This window comes from Elgaria multicarinata, chromosome 6 (genome assembly GCF_023053635.1).
Source record: "Elgaria multicarinata webbii isolate HBS135686 ecotype San Diego chromosome 6, rElgMul1.1.pri, whole genome shotgun sequence".
NCBI classification, from domain to species: Eukaryota; Metazoa; Chordata; class Lepidosauria; order Squamata; family Anguidae; genus Elgaria; species Elgaria multicarinata.
Window position 1 is genome coordinate 35,125,676 of NC_086176.1, and position 25,777 is coordinate 35,151,452.

Consider the following 25,777-nt stretch of genomic DNA (forward strand, 5'->3'; position numbering starts at 1 on the left):
CAGATAATGGATTTGTACTGATGGAGCCACCTCCCCAAAAGGCTTTAATTTGGTTGTTTGTGCATTTGTCCCTCTGAGTCATTGCACCAAGACAGATTATTTCAAAGGCAGAGTCTGTTGAAGCATTAACACTTGCCATTCTGATCTGATTTATTCAAAATGCATATGTTGAAGTCCGGGACATTGATCTGTTCACACAATCAAACTGGTGTGATGGCAATACTGGCTGAGCATATCTGGCCTGGAGTTTCATTTGTTCTACAACTCACATTTACACCACCACGCATCATTCATCCCACTTTGTGTGGGCACAGTGTGTTCTAGGAGTGGTACACAACTCCAGGGTTGTGAATGACTAAACATGTTCATATGGTTGTGTCTTTTTTAAAAAATGGAGACTTCGTGAACATCAGATTACCCCATGAACTGAACATGCGTTGGATAATTTGGAAGACTAGAATGCATAGTTATCTACCAGCAAATGTCTGAAAACAGAATAGAAAAGGAGGCCATGTTGACTACCCTTTCTCCTACAAGGATTCAGTCCCTCCTCTTATCTAGGGCTTTGGCATTTACATGTTTTTGGATGCCATTATGTCTTCTTATTTAATTCATTTGCCAGAGTTGGTTGTTAGTGATATCATAAAGCAGTAGATGTTTTTTATAAGAAAGAATTCCACTAAGGCTGGGGCATGCTGCGAGTTGTAAGACTTTTTTTCTATTTAAACATGCTTACAATTGAGCCCTGAAAGTGTCTACATAGTCACCTAATTCCATGTCAGTAAAAAGTCAAATCTTTCTTTCAATTTCAGCAATGCCACATCATTCAACATATCATTCAGGAACCAGCCTCCTTCCCACTCTTTCTTGTTTTGCTCAGAAGTGAAATTGACTAACCTTGAAGGGGCTTTGCTTAATCTACCACTGCATGCTTTTTCTTTTTTCTTTTACCCCCAGGATAAATTTAAGGGACTCCCATCAAAAATAAATTTTAGTTGCAATCTCCAGCACAAATATATAACAAAATTCATGATTGAACAAATATAAATAGAAAATAAATGCAAACTAATATTAGTATAAATATCCTCAATATTGAAAGCAATATTTTCATTTTTATAGTCCGAAGTTCTTGAAAATCTTTTTTTGTTTGTTTAATTACAATGAAGCTATTTCAGTAGTGAGAAATAACTTATTACTGAGTCAGTTACAGTGTTGTCTGAATGTAGTGTGTTTTCCGCAGGGTGGCTTGCAGTATGGTTTATTTTTTCAAACAAGCCACTTTGAGAACTCATGGCTTGTTGTTGGGGTGTTCAGGCCACCCTGCATGGTTAACGAGCAACCCTGTAGAAAATGCACTTCATTCAGACAATACAATAACCCACCCTGCAGAAAATGTGCTGCATTCAAACATGATAACCCACAGTACAACAACAACAACCAATATTGGGTGGGTTAGTGTGTTGTGTGAACCCAGCCTAAAACTGCAGTTGCTCACGAGTATGTCTTCCTGAAATCTGTGGACTTCCTTCTAAGTAATTAGGCACAGGACTGCACTGCTAGTTTGTGTATCCTTTTAGATTCCCAGAAACAAATAAATCTATCCCTATTGTAAATTGTTTAGGGTTTTTCAAAAAGGAACCCACATCGATTTTGTCTGGCAATGGTACCTCTCAGTGTTTTCTTAGCTGGAACCTTCTGTCCATGCACTACCCTTACCTTGTAAGTCTTGAAGGGGCCACTACATCTTTTTGGTATTATGGTGGCACTGTGGCCTTGTAAATGGCACTACTCCATTGGCTTGCATAAGACTTGGAGAAGCAGCTGCAGATAGAAATTAACTGGCTTCCCCACTTGCATTGCTCTTCTAATGTAGGCCAAGATACTCAGAATCAGTACTGCGTAATTTGAATCCTCATAAACCACAGTAGTTCTAAAGCACAAACATCTTATTTCATCTGAGCACAGCATCCTTGAAGATGAGTTTATTTGAAAAGGTTTTATATGAATGCCACCTTTTGGTAAGCAATTCCAATTCAGCAGCAGCCTTAGATAAAAAACATGTAGCTGTATATTATACTATTTTGAACAAGTAAAAGATTCTATATTTTCCCTATTATGAGCTGGGAAATAATGTTACCTGTACCTCTTTTTATTCAACAGCACAGAATTTGCTTTTTGTTTCCTCTAGCTGTCTTCTTAAAATAGGGCATGAGTTGTGAAGTGTTAGAAAAATGATTGCAATTTCAGCGGCTCCTGTTTCTCAATTGCAATTAGCATTTAAAAGCCTAGCACCAATTTGTATTTAAATATGCCGCCTTTGTAGTCATGGTAATCTTCTTCACTGGCATCTTCCAGGTTTAGAATTTGCTGCTTCTAGCTACTATTCAGGTCTTCTCATTTGATCCACTTTTCCCACCCTCTCATGCACAGATGCTTATACACATGCGTCTCCTAAGTATATGTTATGTAATAAAAGGGAATCATAAAAACTGTCCAAAAATAGAATAATGTTATGATAAACACCACTGGAGGAAGCTTTTTCAGGAAAGAAATGAACAGATGATTATTCCTTTGTGATTTTCAGCAGGTATCTTTATTCATGCGATACAGTAAATTAAAAACAAAAAAACACTTTATTTTTCTCATATATATATTTATACACATGGATATTCAGGACAGATAAAAGGAAGTACTTCTTCACGCAACATATAGTTAAACTATGGAATTCACTACCACTAGATGTAGCGATGGTGACCAATTTGGCTACTAGTCCTGATGGCTATGTACTATCTCCAGTAGCAGAGGTAGTAAGTCTATATACACCAGTTGCTGAGGAACATGGGCACGAGGGTACTGTTGCAGTCATGTCCAACTTGTGGGTTCCTGGTCAACCGCTGGTGGGCCACTGTGTGAACAGAGTGCTGGATTAAATGGACCCTTGGTTTGATCCAGCAGGGCTCCTCTGATGTACCTATGATGTGACTTGATAATTATTTTACAAGGGCAGGTAGGGATGTACAGATTTTTTTAACCTGATTTCAGTGAGCTTTATTTCTAAGTATGCATGCTTAGGTAACACAAGATGTTAAAGACACAATCCTATGTATGTTCAGCTAGAAAGAAAACTACTACAACTCCCAGAAGAAAGACTTCTTTCTATCTAAACATGCATAGGATTGCACCTATCAATGTGCCCTTGGTGATCAGAGAAGCCTCTGAACAGATCTTCGCCTCCCTGTCCTCTGGTCCTGTAGATTTTGCTAGATGGGCTTTTTAGCTCATCTAATGATGGTGCTTCAGAAGAGGAGGGAAAGAGGCTGGAAGAGGCTCAGGATAACTCAAATCCTGGCTTCTCCAGTCACCTTCCCTCCTCACCCACCAGAACGCTCTCTTTCCCTACAGTTTTCCAACTTTGGGGGCCAGCCAGCATGGTTGTTTCTGTGCCAGCTGTGAGGGGAGAGGCGTGGATCTCTGACTCTCCCTTCCGAGCTTGGAGCTGCCTCCAACCTCAGAGGGGGGAATCCTCAGTATCCTATGGCCCCTCAGACAATATATGTGGGCCACAGCTTTTGTGCTTCATATCTAAAGAAGGAAGGGGCTCTTCATCGGAGCAGATAGTATTATGGTACTTGGGATCAATCTTTTTTTTATTATTATTTTATTATGATTGTTTTTTCTATCTAAGGATTTTTTAGACTATTCATTTGCTAGCTTCATTAAACTTTGCATTGCTGTTGCCTTAATCTTTTTATAAGCATAAACTGTTTTGAGAACTTTTTATTGACCAGGTTTGCTGAGCCACAGTGCTGCTTACTGTATTATGTGAACCGGGCAATGGTGTTTTAGGGTTGTTAACCATGACAACAAGCCAACCTCGCTGGGTTTGCACAATGCACCAAGCTGCACCAGCAAAGTTAATTATGCAAATCCCCCCAACACATGTGGCAGGGGAAGTAAACCACCTAGGCTTATTTCCCCCTCCACGTTTGTGTGAACAGGGCCATTGGTTGTCAACCGACCAGAAGAAAATTGCCTGGCCTGCTCTTGTGTTACTAAGAGCATCTTAATGTGCAGAGGTCAACCACTGAAGCTTTTCACAGCATGGAGATTATTACCAGCTAATATCTGCACATCAAGCTGCTATTTATATAAACAACTCTACAGGGAGAAGTCTATTTGGTTTTTGGCCTTCCTTTTAATGCAAAACCTGTCTCTTGAGATGGACTTCCAAGGCAGTTTGCCATAAATTGATTAAGCATATTTACATCAGGACCATTTCTACCCCCTCTGCTACAAAAGCTGTCATCTAAACCCAGTCATTGTGGCTGTTCTCGCTGCCTTTCATCCCATCTCACTCTAGCCTTTGGATGTTCTGTTGCCCGGTTGCATTTTTTTTTTTACTCTCTTCTCTAAGGATTGCTGGTCTTTTCACCTTTCCAAGGGCAGAGAGGGAGGGGCAAGGTGGAGCCGCTGAGCAATGGCAATTTAATATTTTGTTTCCTGGCTGTGCACTTCTTGCTCCCCACCCCCCTAACCTCTGAATTGCAATTTTTTTCACAGTCCAAGGACAAGGAAGAGATGGAAGTACAGCAGCAGTATCTCAAAGATAAAAAGTTGGAAATCCTGGTTGTGAAGTGACATAGACATTTCATAAACAAACAAATAAATCCCATGCTTGTTTGCTCAGGAGAGAGAATGATTTTGGTTGGGTTTGTTGGATAGCCCAAGTCTATGGATGTGAATTTAGGGTAGGGGTGGACAACTTGTCGCCCTCTAGATGTTTTGGCCTACAGTTCCCATAATTCCTTGCCACTGGCTTTACTGAGATCCTGAAAATTTGCACATTTTGTGGGTTTTTTGGTTGACCTAAAAAAAGGTATTACACTAACATGGCTTTTTGAATTTTTCTTATGGTCAATATGGCTACTGTGTGTATGTTACTCTCAAGAGCTGCAGTCCCTGAAGCAAGCCCATCCCACCAAATTAAGTGGGGCTTACTTCTCAGTAACCCCTGCATAGGATTGGAAGGCCTGGTGCTCCCAAGGGATAGGAAAAGATTAATTTCTTAAACACCTGCCTGTCAGGCAGGTGTTAAAGGCACAGGAACATTGCCTTAGGTTGCAATCCTGTGCACAGTTACTTGGGAGTAAGGCCCTTCAGCACAGCGTGACAGCTGAGTAAGCACAACATAGGCTAGAGCAGCCGAGAATCTGTCGACTTGTTCTTTAATTTATTACATTTTTATACTGCCCAATAGCCGAAGCTCTCTGGGCAGTTCACAAAAATTAAAACCATGAAGAGCATAGTAAAACAACCAACAATCTAAAAACACAAATACAATATACAATATAAAAAGCCCAACCAAGGCAAAACCACACAGCAGAAATCGATATAGGTTAAAATACGGAATTAAAACAGCAAAGTTTAAATTTAAGTTAAATTAGGTGTTAAAATACTGAGAAAATAAAAAGGTCTTCAGCTGGCGCCGGAAGGAGTACAGTGTAGGCGCCCGGCGAACCTCTCTGGGAGCTCCTGTTCTTGTTTATAGCTTGAACTATTAGGCAGCCAGAAATGCAACAAATGTGCTGGTGCCTTTTCTTTCCTTTTTAAAAATCCCAGCCTTCCTCCAAGAAGCTCAGGGTTTCTTCATCCACAAAACCTTGTGAGATAGTTTAAGCCAAGATCAAATGACCGCTGCTCAAGGTCACCCTGGGTGATGATGAATGGTTTCAATCATGAGCCCTGCCAGCCCAAACTGGACACTCCCCCACCCACGCACCCCGCACTACCCCAGCCTCTCCCCCCACACGGCATTTTCTAGATGTGTTGGAGAATATACGAAAACTCCCATCATCCCCAGGCAACATGGAATGCAGCCTCCCCCAGCCCGGTAAGCTCCAGAAGTATTGGACTCGATGGCCTTGTAGGCCCCTTCCAACTCTGCTATTCTATGACTACAACTCCCATCTTCCCCAGCCAACATGCTGGCTGGAGGTGATGGTTGATGGCAGCCCCCCCCACCTCTCAGTTGTGTTGGACTATAACTCCCACCATCCCCAGCCAGCATGCTAATTGGGGTCGATGGTGCAGAACCCTCAACCCGGCAACCTCCAAAGGCGCTGGACTACGACTTCCATCACCCCCAGCCAGCCAACCTGGCGCTTCCCTGGCGCTAACTCGGGACGGCTTCTCTCCTCTAGAAGTCCCGGTTTCTTTCTTTCCTTGCGCGAGGTGGCGGATCTTTCCACCGTCCAGGGTGCGGCGGTTAATGCCAGCGCCGAGCTCTGCTCACGGGAGGAGCAGGAGGGCTGAGCTTCAGCGGTTAAGGCCGTGGCAGTGGGCGGGGTGTGTGTGTGCCTGTGAGTGTGGTGGGAGTGGCTCCAGCCGAGCTGAGCCGGGCCGGGCTGAGCCGGGCGGCGAGAGGGGGCCGGCGGCAGTGGCTGCTGCGCGGCTTGTGGCACAGGTCAGTCTCACCCGGAGCTCATCCTCTCACATGGCCGGGTAAGAGGCGGCTGCCGCCAGCTGACAGCACCACCCGCCGAGCCCCGCTGCTTGCCCATCACTTCCAGGAGGGGAGGAAGGGAGTCGGGCAGGCGGCACGGACGGGCGGGCCAGCCACACTCTCCTGCCAACGAGAGAGGGCGGCTTTTCCCTCATGCCAGCTCCCTTCTGCCCAAGCCCGCGGAGGGAGAGCGCTTTGGGGTAAGTTAGCGTCCGCACGGGCGGAGGCGCGCGGTGGTGGGCGGGCGGGCGGGCGAATGGACCTGGCGGCTCGGTGGGGTGGCTGAAGGGACAGAGACGTTGACCCCAAGGCAGACCCCGACGGTGACCGCTTCCACCACCACCACCCCGCCTCCCGACCCTTCTGCCTTGGTTAGCTTGTTTGGGGGGTTCGCCTCATCTCAGAAGGGTCAAAGAAGCCCTTTCAGATTTGAACTTTCCTACTAATCCCCTCTTTTGCAAAGTTTACCGCCCAATGCAAACACCTCGCCAACCCCCCCCCCCCTCCATAAGACGCACATGCAACCCAATGGGATGTCTTCTTAATATAAGGCTTGTAGTTTTATTTATTTTTATGTTGCCTCCAACGTGAAATTACGGTGCCATTCTATAAGGTCTACTCGAAAGTAAGCCCTGTTGAGTTCACTGGGAATTACATATCGCTTCTTTGTCGCCAGGGATTTTAGTTTTGACTGTTTTGTTCTTTTTATGAAAGAACTGAGAGAATGAGATGATTTATTGTCCTCCCCCATTTTTTATTTTTTAAATGGTGAGAAGTTATGGAGAAAATGAGATGATCTGTTCCCTCCACCCTTTATTTTTAAGGGACAGAGATCGCTGCTCCCCACACATTCCCATTCCTGCATTTAGGAAGTTTTGCTTCTGTGCAAATGGGATTTGGGTTTGGAATGAAATATTTCAGCCACGCTATGATGGGCAATGACTTCCCCAAAGGAAAGGCACTATAAGGAGCCTGGAGTCTGCACTGTAATAGGATCAATTCACTAGGAAAAGTGCACAGCAGTGAGTCTGAGGGATGAGCAAGGGTCGAACAAGGAGAAGCTTAGAGAATAATTAATTCCTCAACCCTAAGTACATCATGGCTGCTTATAAGAAGAGGAGTTGAAATAATTGCACATATTTTCTCTTTCTCCATGGTGTCTGCCTAGGTAAAGAAAAAATATGAAAAGATAATGTGGAAGGTTTGTGCCTTCTGCTTTTATAATGGATATTATCTTTTGTGCCATCTGTAATTCTGATGAGTGGCAACAAACATCAGCTATGACTTCGCTCTTAATAAGAGCATCCCATCCGATAGCATTTGACTATTCTTCTAACTAAACTTCAAAGGGCTGCAGAGCAAATTTAAGATTTTTTTTTTAAAAAAGTTTTCAACACTGTGTATTGTAATTGAATATGTTCATACCTTAATTTCCTAAATAAATAACTTGCAGATAGATCCACAGTTTAGTTAAGATGAAGTGTCTGGATTTAAGCTAGTCCGATTCAGTTGACTTCCGTGGGTGTTAACTGATACAACATTTCAGCTCAACACAATTCTGGATTGGGCTTTCTTTGTGAGTCTGGACCATTACTTATTTCACTTTCCTGGCACTAGTATTCACATTTCTTGTGCTTCCAAATTCTCTTTTCACCAAATTGCAATCTCAGATTATTTTTTACATAATAATGAATGTATGCAATTCCATTCCTTGTTTGTTATTATTATTATCATCATCATCAACATCATCATCATCTCATTTGTTAAAGAGCCATTAAGGTATGTTCATGCACCTGGATAATTTGATATAACATACTGAGAAAAGGAATGAGGTCTTGAGAGACAGACACTGTGAAATGACCACTCATGACGTAGCCAGATTTGACTTCTCCTAGATATTTATTTCAGAAAATGTTTATATTGCTTTTCATTAAATATATATCCCAAAGAGGTTCATAACTAAAATCATAATAAAAATATAACCCAGTAATGGAACAATAAAATATCTCATTAAAATAACCAAGGGTAGTTGACAATGCTGCTTATCAGGAAAATTCACCGGCCAAACAAATACGTCTTTAAATGTCTGCAGAAACACTCAGAAATTAGTAACTGGATGTACAGATGTAAATGGTTAATGCTCAAATTCACCACAAAAGACTCCCTGTTGAGTGTATACATTAAATGTTCACCATTGTAACTAAATTAATACAGATATTTCTTTTTCCTTTTAAGCACGACCAAGGCATGAGCTCCACATGAAGCATAGCAATCCTTGATTCTGAAAGTGCACATTAAAGCACCATCTACTTGAACAGTAAAAGAAGAATGACAGAACAACCTATCTGACTATTACGCTAACAGACCAGAAGAAAGAGCTGAAAATGGCCCAGTGTAAAAACATTGCTGTTTATAGTCTTGAGGAATGGTGTCTGCAGGAACCTCTGCTTGGCTGTAAGAAACACCAAAACGTTAGGAAAAAACTGAGACTGATACGAATAATGGGACTTTTCCTGGGGATTATGGCCATGAGCACATTCTCTCTTTCAATTAGTGCCTTTTTCCAGTTGGAACCTTATAGCAGAGAGACAACCAGCAATCTAGATAGCCAAACGTCTAAGCACATGCATCAAAGAACTCTGTTGGACTTTAAGGAACAGAATCAAAGTGGCACTCCAGATTCATCTGTTTCTATGAAACGTGAAGCTGGAGGTGAAAATCACACAGATCACAAGGGAGAGTATCCAGAAGATCTTTTTTCACTTGAGGAAAGAAGAAGGGGTGCTGTGATCCTTCATATTCTTGGAATGGTTTACATGTTCATAGCCTTAGCCATTGTCTGTGATGAGTTCTTTGTTCCTTCATTGACAGTCATCACAGAAAAACTGGCGATTTCTGATGATGTGGCTGGGGCAACATTCATGGCTGCTGGTGGCTCAGCCCCAGAACTATTTACTTCCTTAATAGGAGTCTTTATATCTCACAGCAACGTTGGCATTGGGACAATAGTTGGATCAGCAGTATTCAATATCCTGTTTGTGATTGGCATGTGTGCTTTATTTTCTAAAGAGATTTTGCACCTTACTTGGTGGCCACTCTTTCGGGATGTGTCCTTTTACATCATGGACTTGATATTGCTAATCATCTTCTTTTTGGATAATTTCATTATGTGGTGGGAAAGTTTAACACTGCTGAGTGCGTATATAATCTATGTGACTTTCATGAAATTCAATGTGCAAGTAGAAGAACTAGTGAGAAACCTATTAACCAGGAACAAAGTGGAGAAAGTATCACCAGAACCTGAAGGAAAGGTTAGTGATTTGATCAGTATATATAGAAAAATCCCGTCACTGTCTTCTGAAATTGTGCTGTGTCTGTGCCAGAAACATAGCTCAGGATTGCCTCTGGAGCTGTTCCTGGTTTGACTTGTGTTTGCTGGCAGCCCCTGTTTTACTTGAATATTTTTATCTGGCTTTTCTTTGTGTGTTTGGGACCCTCAGTGTGGCTAATAACAGCAAATTAATTTTTAAAAAACCCACTAATTCTGTTCTGCCAACACAAACCTCAAAACATAAAGCCAAAAGCAACAAAGCACCAGTAGTAGTAACTAATATAGAACATATAAAGGCACAGGGATCATTAAGCTACTGTACAGGTCAAAAATGCATCAAAAACAATATCATGACCTGGTGTCTGAAGGCATGCAGGGCACCATACAAGTGTGCTGGAGTAGTGAACGCCATAGCCTGGTTGCCACCACCAAAAAGGCTCTGTTTCATACATGCATCTGCTGCACCTCAAGACAATGATGACATACAGAGCAGGGCTAAAGGCCTAAAAGTACATAGCTGGGTTCACAGGGGAGGAGGTGCTTCTTTAGATATCTTATCCCCAAACCAATGGAGTGCTTTATTACAGGTCAAAGCCTAGGGCCTTGGGAATGTGTTGAGTTGTGCTCATAGATGGTCATATGTGAGCTGGTGCCTCTACATGGGGATTGTCTATGCCGATTCCGCAATTTGTGCAATTCTGGCAGCTTTTTTTTTTAGCTGTTGTGATAGCTCAAATTGCAGTGGAAGCTTATAGAGATTGTGTGGCAGAATCAATTCACTTCTGCCTGAGTGTGACTTGGCATTGGCCCTGTACTTTCTAGTCTCAATGTGCTTGCCTGGAGGGTTGATGTAAATGTGAAGGTTCAGCAATGAATTGTTGCAGGTACATCATACTATGAATTACAGAGCTAATTTACTTCTGGATATACCTCACTCGCTTTTTCAGCACTGGCTAAATTTGCATATTATTTGTTAGATAAGTATGGAGTGCAGCTGATCTGTGTTAACAGGATGGATGTCCCCAGTTCAAGATTCTGTTGTAGCTGCAGGATGATCTTTGTGGCATTGCAGCTTTGATTCCTTTAGATTCAGGGGAGATGCTCATGACCATTACACACAGATTGGAAACTCATTACAGTATGCTACATCTTTGCTCACAATTGCAAGAAATATAATGGTAAATGGCAGAATTTTCCAGCTTTGGGCCATTATAAATGTAATATGACCTGTCCCTTATGGTTAAGGAATAGGCTGTGTACTCCCTCTGCACCTGATCTGTGTACTCTAAATTCCTTTCGTCCTTCCTCAAGCAGCTTTAACCACGGTTAAGAGCAGAAAATTAATAAAAAATAATAATTAAAGCAACCACCATGGCTAAGGGCAGAATCGATGTAAGCCTTAATCACAATTAACACTGATTCCAATCCTGTTTAATTGCAAACTCTGATTAGTGCTAAGTGTATATATAGTTAAGAATAACAAGGAAGTGGGTGCAAAATTACACCAGAGAGGAGAGGGATTGCTGGAGTGGAGCACACATTCCTGTGACCCATTATCAACCCCTTTATCATGGTTAAGGAATGGGCTTGTTCCATCTGCACTGGCCCTCATTTATTTATTTATTTACAAAATGTGTATACTAATCCATACCTGGAACAGATTCCAGAGTAGTGAAGATAAGAATTAAAACAGTAAAAGATACAAACATTTAAACACCATTATTATACTAAACAAAAACAAAACCCCACAGAATGTCAATAAAAGCCTTGGCTGTCAGTCAAGGAATTCTTCCTGGAATAAGACTGTTTTTAGGAGGTGCTGGAAATAACACTTCCTGACCTCCAGGGGCAGGGAATTCCACAGAAAGGGGGCCACCACACTGAAGGCTTTTCTCCTGGTGGACTCCCAATTGGGTCATAGGTGCATGTGGAACTACCAGGACCATGCCCTCTGATGACCTCAGTGACCGGGGCAGGTTGGTAAGGGAGAAGAACTCTTCATGTATGGAGAGTGAAATTCTAATCTATGGAAGTTATTATGAATACTCCCATCAGGAAGTGGGAGTTATTCTGGAGGAAAAGATGTAGTCTCCCATGTGGCAGCTCATACAAAGCATGAGAATCTCACTGATTTCAGTAAGGTGATGACAGTGTGCCTTCTATTTGGGATTAGTAAAGAATTTCCCTTTAGCATAGTTGTGGTTCAGCTTGCCGAGTTCTTCAAAAAATCTGTATAGATGTGTACAGGCACAAAAGAGTATATGGCTCTGACGGAATTATAAAATAAAATTTTAATTTCACAAAATGATTGAGTATACCTGCAGCATAGCTGCAATTTGTTACTTTAAAAAAGTTTATCTACTTGATTGACCCCATGCTGAAATTCTGCAGCAGGGCAAGCATACAACCTACAAAATGCTCATAAAAGGATGTGTGGAGAGAGAATTGTGCTTAATGACAAGTTACCCATCGTAAGCAGTGTTCCGTAGGTATCCAGGATACTTGCCCAGCCATCTTTTATCTACCAATCACAGGTGCAAAATAAGATGGCCTACCCATAGCAGAAGTGAGAACGTTGGAGGAAGTTGGAGAACCCTACTTGGCGAATATACATTTATTACACAAAACTGTTCGTGCAGAAAGACCTTCACTAGATTAGGTTATACTTACACCTGAGGTCTGATGATTAATAATATTTGGGATTGGTAAGGGCTTTTCCCTTAGAGTAACTAGCGATTTATTGATTATTAATTTTTGGTGTTCATTTGAGCTATGTCAGTCTGTTTTCTCTGTTAGCACTGCCAAACAGCGCACCTGTTCACTGTAATCTGGATGATCACTGTAATCTGGATGTGGCGAATTGGTAGGCAGTTGGCCTTTCCTTAGGACAGAAATTTGTGCTTGACAAGTGGGACCTACAACAAAATGTGGCAGTATGGAGTGCACTTGATTAGGACGTGAACCTGCCAGGCACATTCTCTTTCAGGATACTCCATTCCCTTTCCATTTCCCCACATAGCTTTCTGTTTTCTACTCTCTCCAGCTGCCAGCCATTATTCCATGCCCTCTGAGGAGGCTGTCTTCAGTAGACTGAGTCTCCCCTTAGGTAGGGTGACCATATGAAAAGGAGGACAGGGCTCCTGTATCTTTAACAGTTGCATAGAAAAGGGAATTTCAGCAGGTGTCATTTATTATTATTATTATTATTATTATTATTATTATTATTTATTTATTTATATAGCACCATCAATGTACATGGTGCTGTACAGAGTAAAACAGTAAATAGCAAGACCCTGCCGCATAGGCTTACAATCTAATAAAATCATAGTAAAACAATAAGGAGGGGAAGAGAATGGAAACAGGTACAGGGTAGGGTAAGCAGGCACAGGGTAGGGTAAAACTAACAGTAGAAAGTAACAGTAGAAGTCTGCACAACATCAAGTTTTAAAAGCTTTAGGAAAAAAAAAGTTTTTAGTTGAGCTTTAAAAGCTGCGGTTGAACATATTTGTATATATGGAGAACCTGGTGAAATTCCCTCTTTGTCACAACAGTTAAAGCTGCAGGAGCTATACTAGAGTGACCAGATTTAAAAGAGGGCAGGGCACCTGCAGCTTTAACTGATAAAGAGGAAATTTCACCAGGTTCCCCATATATACAAATGACACCTGCAGAAATTCCCTTTTCAGTACAACTGTTAAAGATACAGGAGCCCTGTCCTCCTTTTCATATGGTCACCCTACCCTTAGGGTTTTGTTTTGGTACTTCTGCAAACCTTGGGGTTCACCCAAACCTTCTGATACTACCTTGAGTGTGGATGATGCCATTTTGGCTACATAAGGATCAGTGATCAAGAGAATTGAGTTCACTGTTAGTACATACATGATTGCTTTTGTTTTCTTCCTTTGGTGTTCTATAAAGTGCTCTCATCGAAGGCTGTATAAAGTGCTCTCATAGAAGGTTCTAATGATTCTGCATTTGGTTAGTCATTAAGTGATTAGACAGTTAGTATTTCTTCTTAAAATGAAAGAACTTTACAGTGTAATCCTGTAGTAGTATCTACTCAGAAGTGAGCCACATTGAATAATGTGAGGGGCATAATCCCAGGTAAGCATTTATAGGATTGCAGATTTAGGGATTTCCGTTGCATCTAGAAAAACATATTTTGAAAGTTTGGCTTTGATTTTCAAGATGGTTTTCTAAAGCATCCAACGAGATTCTTCTGTCATCTGTAGCAAGCATTAAATGACTAATCCCAATGGCACATGGACTCCGGCTTCTCAAGCAGTAGTGATTAGAAGCATTACAGAGGTGGTATATTCTTGGTCTCTGTTGAAGGAGATGCCTCATGTTATAGTGCCTTGTACTTGGTTGCAGCTTTGGGCTTTCGGTCTCAGGGAAATTAGAGTAGTCAAAGGCAGCAATAAGGCAATCTTGTAATCAAGACTCAACAAGATTGGTTTTCAATGCACAGTATTTTTCTTTCTGTAGAGTATTTAATAAGAAAACAGCAAGTGAAGTGCATTCATCGTGGAATTAAAACAAATTTCCCTGGCAATGGTTGTTCTAGGCATTTACAATATTGAAGACTAATTGGGTAAATTCCTACAGTTTTTCTATAACTCTGCCTGCAGATATGCAAAATGAGCTTTAGCATTGTTAAGCTGGAAAGTGGTCAGTCAAGGAAACTGTTGTCCCCAGTATTTATCTTTAAGACTTTGTGTTGTAAGCCGACAGCAGGTCAAGGGAGTTCTGAGAGACCTAAATAAAGAACCAAAGGACTAAAGGGTTATCCTAGCAACAAATCCCCAATCCCAAACAGTAAAATGTACACAGTCCCAGTTAAACGAAGACCATTTGGGTATGAACATTTATATGGGGCTAGAGGACAATATGTCAGCTCTGTGTTGCACAAAATCACTAGTGCAAGATACACCGTTATACAGGGTCTAAAGGCTGAGAATTAAAGTATTGCAGATACACATTTAATTTTTTTCATTTGGTGAAACCCAGGCCAATTTGATATTTTCATAGTTCAAACCAATATATGTCTACTCAGGAGTAAGCCCTGTTGAGTTGAAGCAAATTTTCTCCCAGCTATGTAGTTTAGGATTGCATATTAAATCAGCCAAGTTTCATTTCTCCACTTGGTAATCTGTTGTGTTCTAAACTGAAAACGTGGAAGTCTTTCATGGCGCTCAAATTTGTTCTAGCAATAAAATTACTAATTTTCAGAACAACTGAGTTCTTGCAATGTATTTTATTCTTATTTCTCAAGTGTAACTCTTGGGAAATCGCTTAACTTTGCTTAGAAAACTTCGGGGGGGGGGGAAGGAAAAGAGTTTAGCACTTCTGATGAACTGACCAGAGCAAAAGCAAACTGAAAAGTCATTGGTTAAATTCAACATGGTAGGGAAGTAGAACAGCATAAAGCTAATGTACTTCTGCAAGTGGCAGAGTTGGCATTTCTGCAGTTTGGGTATTGCCAAAAATTCTAAGCTCCCCACCATGTTCTGACTGCACGGCTTGTCAAGAAAAAAAAAGCCAGAACAAGTTTGTTACAAAATGGCATAATCATTATTGCTAATTCGTTCTTGATAAACAAGTTACACAATAGTTATTTGCAGAATTGATTCTGTTACTTTGTAGAAGCTTGCCTTTGCAAGAACATGATTTCATGATGCTATGACTTGAAAAGCTCTTGGTTATTTGACACAATGTTTTTGAAGTGGGGAAGTACGTAGAGGATTTTTGGGGTGGGGGATATGTTTTCTATGGTAAAGAGACAGGGAAAAATATAGTGGTGCCAAAGTGGTGACAGTTATCTGGTTTAACCCATGGTTTATTTAACCCAAGGGTTGTTGAATTTTGAGTTGTTGTGATATTCAAACTGAACTGCACTAATAAACCCTTGTTTGTTAACACAAGAAGAACCCTCAAGGTTAAACCCTTGAATAACCCTGGGTTTATAGTAGGATTATGCGAGATGGCTGGGTTCAGATGATGTGCTGCAGTCCCATTACAGGTTGCATATTCATAATGATAGCTGCATGCATTATGGCTCATCATGGGTTAAATAACCCATAGTTGTGCATTGTGCAAACCAGCCCATTGTTCTGCAACCCAGAACCATGGGTTGTTTCACCAGGTGACAGAAGTGACGGGCAAGAGTGGTACCCCTCCAGCTGCTCTACATGACCAATACTACAGTGCCGCAAAGACACTTGGGATACAGGGAGTTAGTAAGCAAAGGAAGAGAAAAACAACCTAGGGATTGCAAAAACAAACTGCAATTTGTTCAATCATCTGCCAGATAAATTCTGGAGAGGGCAACAAAAACAGGTTAACCATGGGTTAAAGAATCCATGGGTTAGTGTTATCAGTGAAGCAGCTCAATATTGCACTCTTTGCAACATGTAATTAACAGGTAAAGTTTTCAGGTGCGTTCAGGCAATATATAATTTTCATAAAAAGCAATGGAAGCCACATACATATATAAGAAATCTTTTACAAAACTTTGAACAAATCACTGTAGTAGTTGTGCATTTGTGTGTGTTTAAACATTGGCTGTGTTTGGGCAACACAATAGTCAATGGTGGGATAATAGTCAACTCCATGGTTGATTATTGAGGGGATACTTTCCACATGACATGCTTATAATCAGCCATGGTGTGGATTAAGGCCAGCATCAAATTGACTAGGGGGACCGACAGACAACACGATAAATAAATAAATAACCAACGGTTGTTCAGATAATAACTGCACAGGGTGTAAAAAAGTCCTGACAGATAACGCAATAATCAACCATTTACTATTTAACCCACCATTGCTTATTGTGTCGTCTGAAACCAGTCAGTGTCTTGAAGCATTCTTTTTCTCCCTGCTTGTGTCTGATCATCCTGAAATTGCCAGAAGATGCACTACATGATTTGGGAGTACTCAGACCTCCTGGCTGACAAACCCCTCTAGCAATACTCAAAAGAAAATTATGCGAGAAGCTATCTTGAGATACTGATGATTGTGACTCTACAATAAAAATGCTTCCACAGAGAGAAATAATGTGTGTGTATGAGATGGTGGGGGAACTTCAGGAGATAAATTGAGACAGGTGTCGCAGCTGGGTTTGCGTCTTTATATTTTTTATCTTTCTAAACTAGTTCATGTGGCTTTAAAATGAAGTGATATGCTATCCTAAAATAGAAGTTTGCTTCAGGAGGGGGTGGGGGAGCATGTGAATATTTGAGATTCACGTGCATGTGAATCATGAGCAAAAAAAAGGCAGACAGTTGCATTGTGAAGACTATTAAATTTTTTACAACTCATAGATTAATTTGTAAAGGACATTCTGAATGTATTGGGGCGCATTTCATTCTATGGGCTGTCGTTATCTCTGTGAAAACTTTTGGAAAAGGCCTACTTGTACCTAACCCAATTAACGCTTGGCCATCAAGGGGATACATGGAAAAGCATGGTGAAAACTGTGCCCGACTCCCTTTGCATATTTATTTATTTATTTATTACATTTTTATACCGCCCAATAGCCAAAGCTCTCTGGGCGGTTCACAAAAATTAAAACCATGCCTTTTAGTTAAAGATTTAAGATTTAAGATACAATCCTATAGCTAGTAAGCTTTACTGAAATCAGTGAGACTTACTTCTCAGTAGACATCTATAGAATTATGCTATTAAATCTGTTAAATTAATTGATGTGCAGTGCAATCCTATGCATGCCTGCTCTGAAATAAGCCCCATTAAGTTCAGATACTTATACAAAATCAGAGATGGCAAATATCACTTTAGAAGAGGCATTCTATCTTCTTTCTTTCATAACATGATCTTTCTTCTCTCATCTATCTGCAACAACATATGTGTTCCTCATCTTTTTTCTTTACATATTTAATTTAATTGATCACCTCAAGCTGCAATCCTGTACCCACTTATCTAGGATTAAGTCCCTTTTAATGTAATGAAACTTACTTCTGAATAAGCATACATTGGATTACAATCTTAAACATACTTATAATAAATATACTTGAAAAGGATTACGTTATAAAGTGTGCCATTAACTGAGTGCCAATTAACAATGTTTTGCATGTTTACTCAGAACTAAACCCCAGGTAAAGTGCATAGGATTGCAACCTAAGATTTCTCTAACCAGGCCTCAGCTCTGATCTGTTTTATAATTCTCTGTGTTTGTCTCTTCTTCATTTTTGGTATGCTGTCTGATTAATTGTCAGGGTGCTTTTATGAGTTCTTCGTTGAGAAGTTGAAACAATAAAAATGTTGTCTCCCCCCCTCACAGCTGCCTTTCTCATGCTCCTTATGGAACTGTCGCTCTATTGCTTCCAAGGCCCCTGTCATCCAGGACTTGTTCTTCTCTAGATCTCTCCACCTCCTTGCTCTTACTGAAACCTGGCTTCCTGCCCATGATACCGCCACCTCTGCTGCCCTCTCTCTTGGAGGACTCTCTTTCTCTCACTCGAGTCGCCCAGAGGGTCGAGGTGGTGGTGTGGGTCTTTTATTATCGAGTTTGTGCCAGTTCCAACCACTTTCCATTCCACCTTCACACTGCTTCTCCTCCTTTGAGGCACATGTGGTGAGACTCTTCACTCCGCTGCGACTGCGTGTTGCAGTTCTCTACCGCCCCCCTGGCTCATCCTCTAAATTTCTCTCTGATCTCGACTCATGGCTGTCCTTTCTCCTCTCTGACAACTCTCCTACTCTGATCTTGGGTGACTTCAATATCCATGTGGATGACCCTCACGATGCTGCAGCTCTACGATTTCGCTCCTTATCTTCCTCTTACGATCTTAAGCTCTGCTCTGAAGCACCCACTCATTCCCTTGGACACTGTCTGGATCTTGTCCTCACTCGGAACTGCTCTGTCCTGGACTTTTCTATTGCTGACTTTCCTCTGTCAGATCATCATCTAGTCTCTTTCAATATCACTCACAATCCCCCTCCTTCACGTCCCGCTTCACGCCCTTGTCGTGACCTGCATTCTATCAACTACGAGGCTTTTTCTCAGTCTTTAGCCTCCTCTCTCCCTTCTGTCTACACAGCCGTCTCCTTGGACTCAGCCGTCTCCTCCTTTAACTCCTCCTTATCTTCAACTCTTGATAATCTTGCTCCATCTACAACTCGGATAGTTCGCCCCTCTCAACCCCAACCGTGGCTCACCTCTTTCCTCCGCTACCTTCGCTCTTGTTCCCGGGCAGCCGAACGCCTGTGGCGTAAGACCAAGGACTGGGCGGACTTTGTCCACTACAAATTTGTTCTCTCCTCCTTCTCTTCTGCCATTACACTGGCCAAACAGCAGCACTACTCAACGTTGATCCAGTCAAATGCTAAGCACCCTCAGCGGCTCTTCGCGTCCTTCAATTCTCTTCTGAAGCCTAATCCGCCATCTCTCCCCGCCTCTCTGTCTGCCAACGACTTTGCCTCTTTCTTCAATGCTAAAATCCAAACTATACGCTCAGATCTAGCCAACTCTGCTCCGCTTCCAGCTCCTGCCCCTCACCTGTCAGTTCCTCCTTCAACTCTCTCGGCGTTCCCTTCGGTCTCAGCTGATGAACTGTCTAAAATACTGCGCTCATCGAAGCCTTCCACTTGTTCCCGTGATCCGATTCCCTCTCGCGTCTTTATTAATCTTATCCCCGCTATTCTCCCGTCCTTGCTTCACATCATTAATTCTTCTCTGTCCTCTGGTTCATTTCCTTCTGCTTTTAAACATGCTACAGTCTCTCCCATTCTCAAAAAACCCACTCTTGATCGACTATCACTGTCTAACTACCGACCTGTCTCCCTCCTGCCCTTTGTCTCAAAGATCCTGGAACGTCTGGTCTACTCTCGTTGTCTTGACTTTCTCTCTAATAACTCTGCTCTGGATCCCTTTCAATCTGGCTTCCGTCCTTTGCATTCCACTGAAACAGCCCTTACCAAGATCACCAATGATCTCCTTACTGCCAAGTCTAAAGGCCATTATTCCATTCTTATTCTCCTTGATCTAACCGCAGCCTTTGACACGGTTGATCACGATCTTCTCTTAGATTCCCTCCATGACCTTGGACTCTGTGGCTCTGTCTATAACTGGTTCGCCTCCTATCTAGAGGGTCGCTCTTTCAGCGTGTCGGCTAACGGCAGCTCGTCCTCCTCTTTTCCCCTTTCAGTTGGGGTTCCGCAAGGCTCGGTGCTTGGCCCGTTGTTGTTCTCTCTATACATGCTGCCCTTGGGCAAGCTTATTCAATCTCACGGCCTCCAATATCACCTGTATGCCGATGATACACAATTATATCTTTCATCTCCGGAACTTTCTCCAGATGTTCATGATCGTATCTCAGCATGTCTTTCAGATATCTCAGCCTGGCTGCTTCATCGTCGTTTGAAACTTAACATGGCAAAGACTGAATTGCTTGTTTTTCCTCCTAAACCTTCTCCTCACCTCTCATTCTCTCTTACTGTCAACAATGTCACGCTTACTCCGGTCAAGGAAGCTCGTAGTCTTGGCTTTATATTTGACTCCTCGCTCTCCTTTACTCCTCACATCGAGGCTGCAGCTAAATCCTGTCGTTTCTTCCTATATAATATTGCCAGGATTCGACCATTTTTGTCTGTCTCTTCTGCCAAGACTCTCGTTCACGCACTGGTTATCTCTCGGCTGGACTACTGCAACCTTCTTCTCTCTGGCCTTCCTTCGTCTCACATCAGTCCGCTGGTCTCTGTCCACCACTCTGCCGCTAAGATCATCTTCCTGGCCCGCCGCTCTGACCATGTCACTCCACTTCTGAAATCTCTTCATTGGCTTCCAATTCACTCCAGAATCCAATATAAACTTCTCCTGCTGACCTTCAAGGCTCTTCACGGTCTAGCTCCTCCCTATCTCTCCTCTCTCATCTCACACTATCGCCCCGCCCGGGCTCTCCGCTCCTCTGATGCCATGCTTCTCGCCTGCCCAAGGACCTCCACTTCCCTTACTCGGCTTCGTCCTTTTTCTTCTGCTGCCCCTTACGCCTGGAACGCTCTTCCAGAACACTTGAGAACTACAAACTCAATCACTGCTTTTAAAACTCAGCTAAAAACTTTTCTTTTCCCTATAGCCTTCAAATATTGAGTTTGTTCTGACTCTATACTATTAGCTTTACCCTACCCGGTGCCTGTTTACACTTCCCTGTGCCTGTTTGCATTCTCCTTCCCTCTTTATTGTTAACTACAACTTATTAGATTGTAAGCCTATGCGGCAGGGTCTTGCTATGTACTGTGTTATCTGTACAGCACCATGTACATTGATGGTGCTATATAAATAAATAATAATAATAATAATAATTGACCAACATGCTTTTTCAACCAAGGGATTCCTGCCGAATTGCTAGTAAAAGATTATAACTAGCATAGGCATAGGGATCAAACTGAAGATGGTATCAGTGTAGCTTTATTTGAAGTTGAAGTTCAGGTCCTAAATGAAAGTGAAACCTGAAAAATGAAAGAATAAAAGTCACTGTGTGGGGTTTCCCCCTGCTTCAAAGTGGCTGTTTTGGAACAGCAAAGTGCTTCTGACTCTTAAAGCAGATGACAAAACATTATGAGCAAAGTGGGACCATTTCTTCAAAGAGAAATATGTGGCTATGCCAGCCTTTACCAACCTGGTGCCGTCCTGGTGTGATGGACTACAACTCCCAGCATCGACTAGCCAGGGAATTAACCCAAAAATATTTGCTGCAGTACGTTTTCGGAAGAACAATTTTTAATAACAGAAACTTTTTTTAAGAATATGAACTTATTTTCCAAAACAAAAAGTCCACCACCCCAAGCAGTTGTGATAGCCTCCAATATTTAGCACATAAGAGCTTAATTTCCATGTGTTTGATTCTCAACTGGAAAAATATATAATAGCGCACTCATGTGCTTTGCTAAATACAAAACGTGACATTTTCAGAATGGATTAGACCCATAGGAACATGTGTTGATTCACTCAAACATCATCTTTAGAATGATCATTATTGATTTTGGAGCACGGCGGCTGCAAAACTCCAGAGAGTTAAGATCGGAGGAGAAAAGGAGGAGGATTTCCTGATGGAAGTGGGCAAGCCACTCTGTATCATGGTGTACAGTGTACAAAAAGAATAGTTAATAATTCCAATTTACAGCACATCCCAGAGGTTTCTCCTTCATGCAAATATGCTTAGGTGGAAAGTATCAACCGCTTTCCCACCACAATGCTATAATACATGGTTTAATGGTAGATTTGCACATGTAACTACTTATGATTAGACTAAAGATTTGAAGGATTCTTAGTTCTAGAAGACCTGTGTTTAACACTGTTAAAAATAGGCATCTGTAGCAAAGTAGTCTTGTGTTATTAGCACTTATAAAGAATTTTGTACTTTCTTACTCGGTTGGGTGTGGCATTGGGATGCAATGTGCAGATCTGCTGTAGCAAAAAACCGAAAGGGGTGGGATGATTACCCTTCTACCTGCATCTATGTTCTGGATAGCCATGAGCTGTAGCTGGAGATGTGCCTCCTTCAGGTGCACTTGTAGTTCCTTTGATTGGTGTAAACCAGAGATGGGGAACATGTGGTCCTCCAGATGTTGTTGGATTGCAGCTCCCATCAGCCCTAGCCAACGCAGCCAATGGTGAGGGATGATTGGAGGTGCAGTTCGACAACATCGGGAGGGCCACATATTCCCCATCCCTGGGTAAAGGATTACAGTTCCTTAAGTCTTGCTTTCATGCAGGTATCAGTGAAAAGACCAAGGATTTCATCATTCTGCAGCTTAGTATGCTGTTACTTGTTATGGTGGGGAAATACAGCTGCCAGTAAAAAACCAACCTTGAGGGACATCCTATAAATCGTAGATAAATCTTGTCTAGGAAGCGCATGTGCATTATTGTTAGAATGCCAACAGACTTTCATGAGAAAAGGATCAATCCTTGCATCTTCTAAGGGCAGGGAGGTGTTATCCTGTCTGATTTTGTTTGATTCTAGCATGGTGCAAAGTTCAGGGCTCACATTGCTTCCAAAGCAGCTTAAAAATATCCTGCTCTAGCTTGATCCAGCTGCAACTGAACATGTATGCTGGCAGTTTTACAGGGTTCTCAAATGCTGGCAAATTTAGAAATGTATCTTGACCTTCAAATTATTAGTTAGTAGTTGCTGCTTTTATTGATCTGCTCTGAGTCTGTTTCTTCGACTCTGTTCCTCATTTTTAAACATGTATTTCTTTAAATGGTTAAGCCATAAATAGCTGTGACCTTGAGTAACTGTTTTGAGGTGAGGTGTGGGAATAGGCTTAAAGACATATGCTTTGTGGCATTAACAGCTCTACAGAAGGACACACACTTACATTTAGAAAAGGAAATGAAGAAGGGAGAAAGGGGAAAATGCTCAATAGTTTTATGTTGAGGGAATAGACATATTTCAGGGAATACTTGGAATATTCATCAGGCAATAGGGGGAAAGGAGGGAATATTAAAAAGGTTTTTTATGTCATTGGAGATATAAAGATATTTCTGGTAAGACTTGAAGGTTCATTCGCAAATGCAATAAATAAAATCAATATAAATTATGCTCAGGGATTAATCCTGCTTTATCATCATTTTAATGCTTACTGCTCCAAGACTAGTTTAAAATAAATGGTATGAGTGACATTTATTACGTAACTAGCTAGTGTCAACTTTTCACCTTTTCACTCCTAGCACATGGCGTGCAGTCTATAAGGCAGGGGTGTGGAATCTATACCTGGCCCTCCTGGGGTTCTAGTCCGTCTCTTGGGGGTTCTTCAGATGGCCATCCCCCTTTCCCCTGACTACTGATTGATTGGTGGTTTTCCAGTTTTTTTCTGTACGTTTCCCCCCTAAAATGTTGAAATGCCTCTTCTTAAGGCTTAGTTCCTGGCAATAAAAACTTTAAGCTAAAATATGCTGGTATCTTGGCCCTGTTCCTTTTGCCCCCATCCATCACTGGAGTGCATCCCCTGAGACCTTCCCTGAAATAGAATTTGGCCCTTGAACTGAAGAAGGCTCAGGAAACTGAGGGTATCCCAGAGTGACCATGTGAAAAGGAGGACAGGGCTCCTGTATCTTTAACAGTTGTATAGAAAAGGGAATTTCAGCGGGTGTCATTTGTATGCATGCAGCACCTGGAGAAATTCCCTCTTCATCACAACAGTTAAAGCTGCAGGATCCCTGCCCTCTTTTGTATCTGGTCAAGAGGGCAGGGCTCCAGCAGCTTTAACTGTTGTGATGAAGAGGGACTTTCACCAGGTGCTGCATGCATACAAATGACAACTGCTGAATTTCCTTTTTCTACACAATTGTTAAAGATACAGGAGCTCTGTCCTCCTTTTCATATGGTCACCCTAGGGTAACCCTAACAATGGAAAAATTAGATGTTCTTTCTGTTGGTTGGGAATCAAGATCCCTGTTCAGGTAGAGCATGATATGGTCCAGCATGGCACTTCTTACATTAACTATAGGTGCACTTCCCAATGTGCCTTTTATACTACATCCACCCTGCCTCATTCATGGAATTTTATGGGAGTTCTAAACATTGACATCTTCCAGTTGTAGCTGCCATGTTTTCTCACCGCTTCTTTTATCTTTTACTATAAAAAAAATTAGCAAGGGAAAGGCTGAATAGCTGTACAATTCCTTTTGACTGATAGTACTAGGAACACCTCTGCTGAGAAAAATCCCAACAGTGCATATTCAAAATCACTTAACACAGATTAGTTATGCCTTACTGTTAAGAAATTTTGAGTATATTGGACTTGTAAATGTAAAACACAAGTGTAGATCTTGGGGACTCTAGTAAAAATAAAAATAGACAAAGCAAGAGTGGAATCAGTCTACCTTGGTCTCTATTACTGGGTTCACACAGCACAATAACCCATACTCAAGGTTGAGTTGAAACAACACAGCAACCTATATTTCAACAAGAACCCACAGTTCAATGACAACCCACACTCAACCTACAATCTACTTGGAGGATAGATTGAACTCTGCAGTACATGTGCACCTAAATTATGCTTGCACTGTAATATCTGAAGTAAAACTTTAATGTGAGAGGTGCACAATGTCAGTCAGTGCTTCTCGTCACATCTAAAGCTGCTTTTAGTAAATTATTGGAAAGAAAAAAGTTAGATGTTTTTGCTTGCTAAAGTGCTGACATGGCTGGTTCAGCGATGCAAAATAGTACGGTCGTCTGGGCGATGCTGGAATCCATTATAACTTGGGAACACCAGGGCCTAATTTACACTTACATCCCTTTTGTGATGGAGGAGGGATGATTGTGGTGGTTCCAATGACAGGAATGCTGTTGCGGGAGGACGTGTGTCCCTTGACAGCATTTCCACATGTGCATTGGGAGAAGTAGGCAGGGCTAGACAGATTTTTTTTAATGAATCAGGAGGGATGCGCATGAATGCAAAATCACAGCTACGCATGGGGTGGATAGGAGGTCCAGTGAATATGCAATGATGCGTAGAGATCTGTTAATATATATATAAGGTATATACATGGTTGGCACCAAAATATGCCAATAACCAATCAAAAATTCTGCCAAAAATGGTGGATGGGTTCACTCCTGCACACCTCTGAAATTCCTAGACATGCCCCTGACTGTTGTAGACATGGCCCAGGTTTAGGAGGGCTGACTTAACTCATATGATGCCAGCATACAATTGCACACTTAAGTGTTTTTTGTAAAAAAAATTCTCACCAGAAGTTGCACAGTCCTATTTTCTGTATTTAAAATTCTGGTGGAAAAACAGGCTTGTAAAAAATAAAAAATAAAAATATGAATCTATTACACTGCTACATAGCTTATCACTGCAATTAGAAATGAAATATAAGTGCATTTCTAACAAGCAAGAAATAAACTGCAAACTCATGTGTTAGGTTAGGTTTTATGATACTAATGGTTCCCCTTCATTTAATCCAATCAGGC

The 25,777-nt window shown here is 41.6% G+C and overlaps 1 protein-coding gene across 1 annotated transcript in view; it reads left to right on the plus strand.

The window, feature by feature from the left end:
* The first annotated feature begins 6,450 nt into the window (after positions 1-6,450).
* The window catches only part of SLC24A2 (solute carrier family 24 member 2), a 95,254-nt gene continuing 75,927 nt past the window's right edge, over positions 6,451-25,777 (plus strand). Inside the window, exons 1-2 of the mRNA XM_063129222.1 lie at positions 6,451-6,702; positions 8,738-9,813. Coding sequence (XP_062985292.1) covers positions 8,887-9,813 — 927 coding nt within the window. The 5' untranslated portion in view covers positions 6,451-6,702; positions 8,738-8,886. The remainder of the gene's footprint in view (positions 6,703-8,737; positions 9,814-25,777) is intronic.